Source organism: Amblyomma americanum, chromosome 5, assembly GCF_052857255.1.
Source record: "Amblyomma americanum isolate KBUSLIRL-KWMA chromosome 5, ASM5285725v1, whole genome shotgun sequence".
Lineage (NCBI taxonomy): Eukaryota > Metazoa > Arthropoda > Arachnida > Ixodida > Ixodidae > Amblyomma > Amblyomma americanum.
Genome location: NC_135501.1, coordinates 133,038,742 through 133,043,171, shown reverse-complemented (window position 1 = coordinate 133,043,171; position 4,430 = coordinate 133,038,742). Strand labels below are relative to the sequence as shown.

At 49.4% G+C, this 4,430-nt stretch overlaps 1 protein-coding gene across 1 annotated transcript; it reads right to left on the bottom strand.

The window, feature by feature from the left end:
* Positions 1-1,211: 1,211 nt before the first annotated feature.
* LOC144134211 (organic cation transporter protein-like) lies at positions 1,212-2,906 on the bottom strand. The gene has a single exon (XM_077667170.1). The coding sequence runs from the start codon at positions 2,904-2,906 to the stop codon at positions 1,212-1,214; it is 1,695 nt and encodes a 564-aa protein (XP_077523296.1).
* Between the last annotated feature and the right edge of the window lie 1,524 nt (positions 2,907-4,430).

Here is a 4,430-nt window from a genome sequence, read left to right as displayed (position 1 = left end):
CAAGATACGCGAAAGGCCCCAGCTAACAGACAGCGCGAAAAATTTCCTACGTAGAAAGTTGCTGGAACTGACAGATGGCGCCACATTCCCTCATGTTATTTGGGTTCAGAGCTCGGCGTACGCTAAATAGTTTTTGAGGAAAGAGAAGAGCACATTAAGTGTTTCACGTCATGGCGAACACCTGTACCGACATCGCACAGTTCACGAGCGCCTTTCCAGCTTCGCCTCCATTGAAACCCGGCCGCTGTGGCCGAGATCGAACCAGAGTGCTCCGGCTTCACTTGTATGCTTGTACTGACAAAGTCATTGAAAGCATACATGCTCCAGGGCCTGTAGATACGCTTCCCGTAGCTATGCCCCGAAGCGTGTGGAAGGATTAGATGCTTCCCATTAACTACTGACTGATGAAGGCATTATGCCAAACGAAACAAGCCAGGAACGTCGGAAATGAAACAGATTTATTTAAAACTGTTATGGTTGATTCTGCAAGCTTGAAGTATTTATTGTGCGCGTCGCAACGCAGCGGACATGACACGCGAAATGAAGATAGGCACCCAGTGGAGATAGGAACAACGGACACAGGCTACCACGATTGTGGACAACTGGTTCAGCTTACGGAATAAATTTCAGCTTACGTAATATATTCCAGGAAAGCAAATCAAGATGTCCGCGTATATGACATTGGCACCAGAGGATAGCTGAAATATAAGTAATCCCTAGGGCGCTGCAAAAATCGGACTGCATTGCCACTGAAAGGTTTTCTTGAGTACGGAATAAAGGCTCACACGAAGTATAGGTGACTCTCAGTGGCTTTCTGGTGCATATTGTTGCCAAGTGCGAACTGAAAAACAAGGCTTGAGCTCGTAGTGAAAACATTTCATTTGATGCGTAACTCCAGATTTTGAAAAAGAGGAAGACTAGGTGACAAAAATGATAGTGCACTGGGATACTAAGCTGGTGAGCTCTTTGCAGCTCTTTGCAGAAGTACTGCAAGATTTTGCGTGTTTTCAACCAAAATAAACATATCTGTATTAGAGAGTAGCCATGCGAAATTATACGTTGTTATACGTTAGTCCACTGCACATCTGCTTAGGGTTCTTGTTCAGTCTATGCACACAATTACAAACAAAAGTCGAAATGGGCCTCCTTTTACAGCACGTTGTTCAATCTTCGCGCATGATCCACCGATGTCATCGAGGGGCCTTGCCAGCTCATCGCGGAATTTTTTGTCCACTCCCTCGAGGCATCCCATTCAAAGACACTTGCATTAGGAACAGTCGGTCCTTCCTCTGCTCTTTGTTTGTCTGTTGTTCGCGTCCAAAGCTGGTCTCGGGCAGTCGCAGCACAAGTACCAGGCTTGAAAATACCACGCTGCCAAAAATTGCAAAGCCCACATCATCGCGTCCGTACTCCTTCAGCAGGCGAAGTGAAGAGGCGACTATCGCCCCTACTCGACCACAGGCGTACGCTGCGCACATGACGGCGCATCGAGCGCTTGTGTGGAACAGTTCCGCAATAAAGATGTAGTGTGCGGTTGCGGTCAAGATGGCGCACTGCTTTGCGATGGTCATTAGAATGTAGGCGATGTACCAGGGTCGTGCGTACACAACCACACCACACAGACTGCACAGACCTCCGAGCAGCGGTAGCATGAACAAAAGAACCTGCTTCCTGCCGGCGATGTTAACGGCGATGTAGAGGGCCATGTAGCTGGGTATTCCCAAGAAAAAGTCTGTGACCTTCACCACCTCGGAACATTGGAGCTCCAACACAGCCCACAACATGCGGTAGTAAGCGATCATGACGGCGAAGCTCATGAGGAAGACAACAGCGGCTCGTTCCCGAAGGTCGCCTGCGATCACGACGGCGGCCGGTGAGGCGGCGGTGTGACTGCCCTCACACCCTTTAAGCTCCGAGCGCAGTCTGCGCACTGACTGCTGTGCTGCTTCGAGCTTTACACCGTTTACCTTGGCAGCTCGCTTCATGATTACCTCGGCTTCGCGGAACAGCGACATCGTGATGAGCCAAAGGCGTGACTCGTTGATGACAAAGAAAGTTGATAGCAGAAGTACCGTGGGATTCAAGACGACCGTATTCAGCCAATACCAGGGCAAATCAAGGCGGACCATGAAGAAGACGAACACATCGGCGCAGACAAAGGGGACGGAGGTCATGAGGACTAGGTAGTATGCCTGATACTTGAATGGAGTCAGTTCGTAGATCAGGATAAATGTGATGACAAAGATGCTGCTCACGCTACCTGAGCTGACGAACCGCGAGGCCACGTAGACGAAGTATGTGTCCGCGCAGCAGCTGCCCAGAGCACTGAAGAGCAAAGATATTACTGCTGCAGTGATAACCGGCTGCCGGCCTGACATGTCAGCCACGTACCCGGCCAAGGGAACGAAGACCAGTGCTCCACTCATGAAGACTGCATCGGCCAGGGCCCACTGCCACGACCGGTGGCAGACCATGTTCCAGAAGCTGCGGGCAGTCCGCCTCGCCAGTCCTTGATCGTAGTCCCGCGCATTGCATGCAAATGTCTCCGTGGGGCCGCTGCCGTTACCAATTATGGGACTGACGTAGGCGTAGCACTGGCTGTAGCCGCCGTTTTCGTCCAGAGGTATGCCCACGTTTTTCCAGGTCTCGACCGACAGATGGGAGAACTGCGGTGGGGGCTTGCACCAGTGGTCCACGGGGCCCGAGACGAGGGTGAATGACTGGCTGTGACATATCAGTGCCACCATGGCGGCGATGCCGAAAATGAGCATCCTCTGTTGGTTGCTGCCATGGGCGTACGGTCCGCTAGACCGCACTTCTTCGGTCGATAATGCGGTGGTGGGCGCCCGGGGGAAACTGCCGGACGCTATTGGCGTGACCGAGCTTGGACTGCCGCAGCCTGACATGGCGGGGGAGATCACGATGATGTGCTGGTCGAAGGGATCCGCGAGGACTGGTATAAGGGCTTAGAAAGCGATGCACCTTCTCTAGCGTAAGGAGGGCGGGCGTGGAAGGGCGTGCTGCCTCTAGCCGTTGGCCTTAGTGGGAGCGTGCACTCGTGGCTCGCCGAGACGATAATGACAATCTCTGTAAAGATGATGAAGACAGGTGTACTGTAACGAAATGATGAATGAACTCAACTACGTGTGAGCCTTTCGTTCCTTGCCTTCAGTTATTGCGAAATTACGTGTCATCATTAGTGATGCAGCTGATTCATTCGTGAACAATTTCGTGAGCTGCCTTTGCGGAGGAGTGTCTCACTATGCTGAAAGACGAGGACGAAGGTGTAAGCCCACGCTAGTGCTCGAGAGTCTATACCGTCAAACGCTTTCAAAATTCAATCATTTTTAAAATTGTGCGACTCATCTCTTCACGCATCCAGTATATTTCTTAGTCAACCTGCAGTTTCTTTAGTTCCGCCTGGTCGCGTTTGCATGCTCCACTTAAGTGTTTCGTGGAGTCCCTCCTTGATCCCTTAAACATTATATACAGAGATGTTCGCAAAATATATAACAACTCACCCTCTGTCCAGATTGCGTTCGATGGCATTTTCCAATCGAATGCAAAGCTGCAGCCCTTTCCTTTACTTCACGGTTTGTTGCACAACCACCTAAGGTGCTTTTGCTCTCGTATTCTTATTGCTAAGCCTAACGTCATCTCGGCCTATGAGGTAGTACCACGTGAGGTGGTACGACGAGAGGACAGGCGGTATATAGTGAGCCATAGGGGCTACGACCCAGAAAGCATGCAGATCCCGCAAATTCAAGAGGCGAGAGAATAAAGAGCGCACGCAATCAGAACTTCGGGAATGTGTATCGTGGCAGGGAAGAAGCGGAAGAAGGTGAGGCGAGACGCACGATGGAGGCTGCTCAGGAGAAGAAAAAAGCGCTAATCAACAGAAAAGAGAGCGGAGAACGTTCTAAAAGATCAAGGATATCCCCGAAGCCTCCCACGACATATATGAACAGACTTTGTTTTTGTTTCCCAAGACGGACACAATTTTCAGCTTACTGGTGAAAACCAGAAAAAAGAAAGAGCGAATAAAGCCTGACTGTAACAATAAAACTAATTCCAAAATTTTAATAAATAAACTGAGGTAAGAAAGAGAAGCACAATTTTTCTTACACGGCACATTTCCTGTAAAAAAAAAAGCAAAGTGGACAAATCAAACGAAAGAACAAGACGTGTACTCCTTTTATCCGCCAAAATGCACAACAGCTCCACTCAGAACGCTTTCGCGATCCTGTGTAGTAAAACTAGTCACATTATTTCTAGTAAATCTGAGCAAAGTAAAACTGCACTAAAGAAAAGCCTTATTTGCAGCGCCCTTCTGCCTCATAAACACATGAAATTTATTCGTGAACGTAAGGGTATTTCTAAAGCGTCTTTTTCCTCTCCTAATCAGAGCGTAGATTCACATACGACCTTTA

Bases quoted from the DNA above. Each gene is read 5' to 3' on its own strand.
- LOC144134211 (XM_077667170.1), bottom strand. From the start codon at position 2,906: ATGTCAGGCTGCGGCAGTCCAAGCTCGGTCACGCCAATAGCGTCCGGC.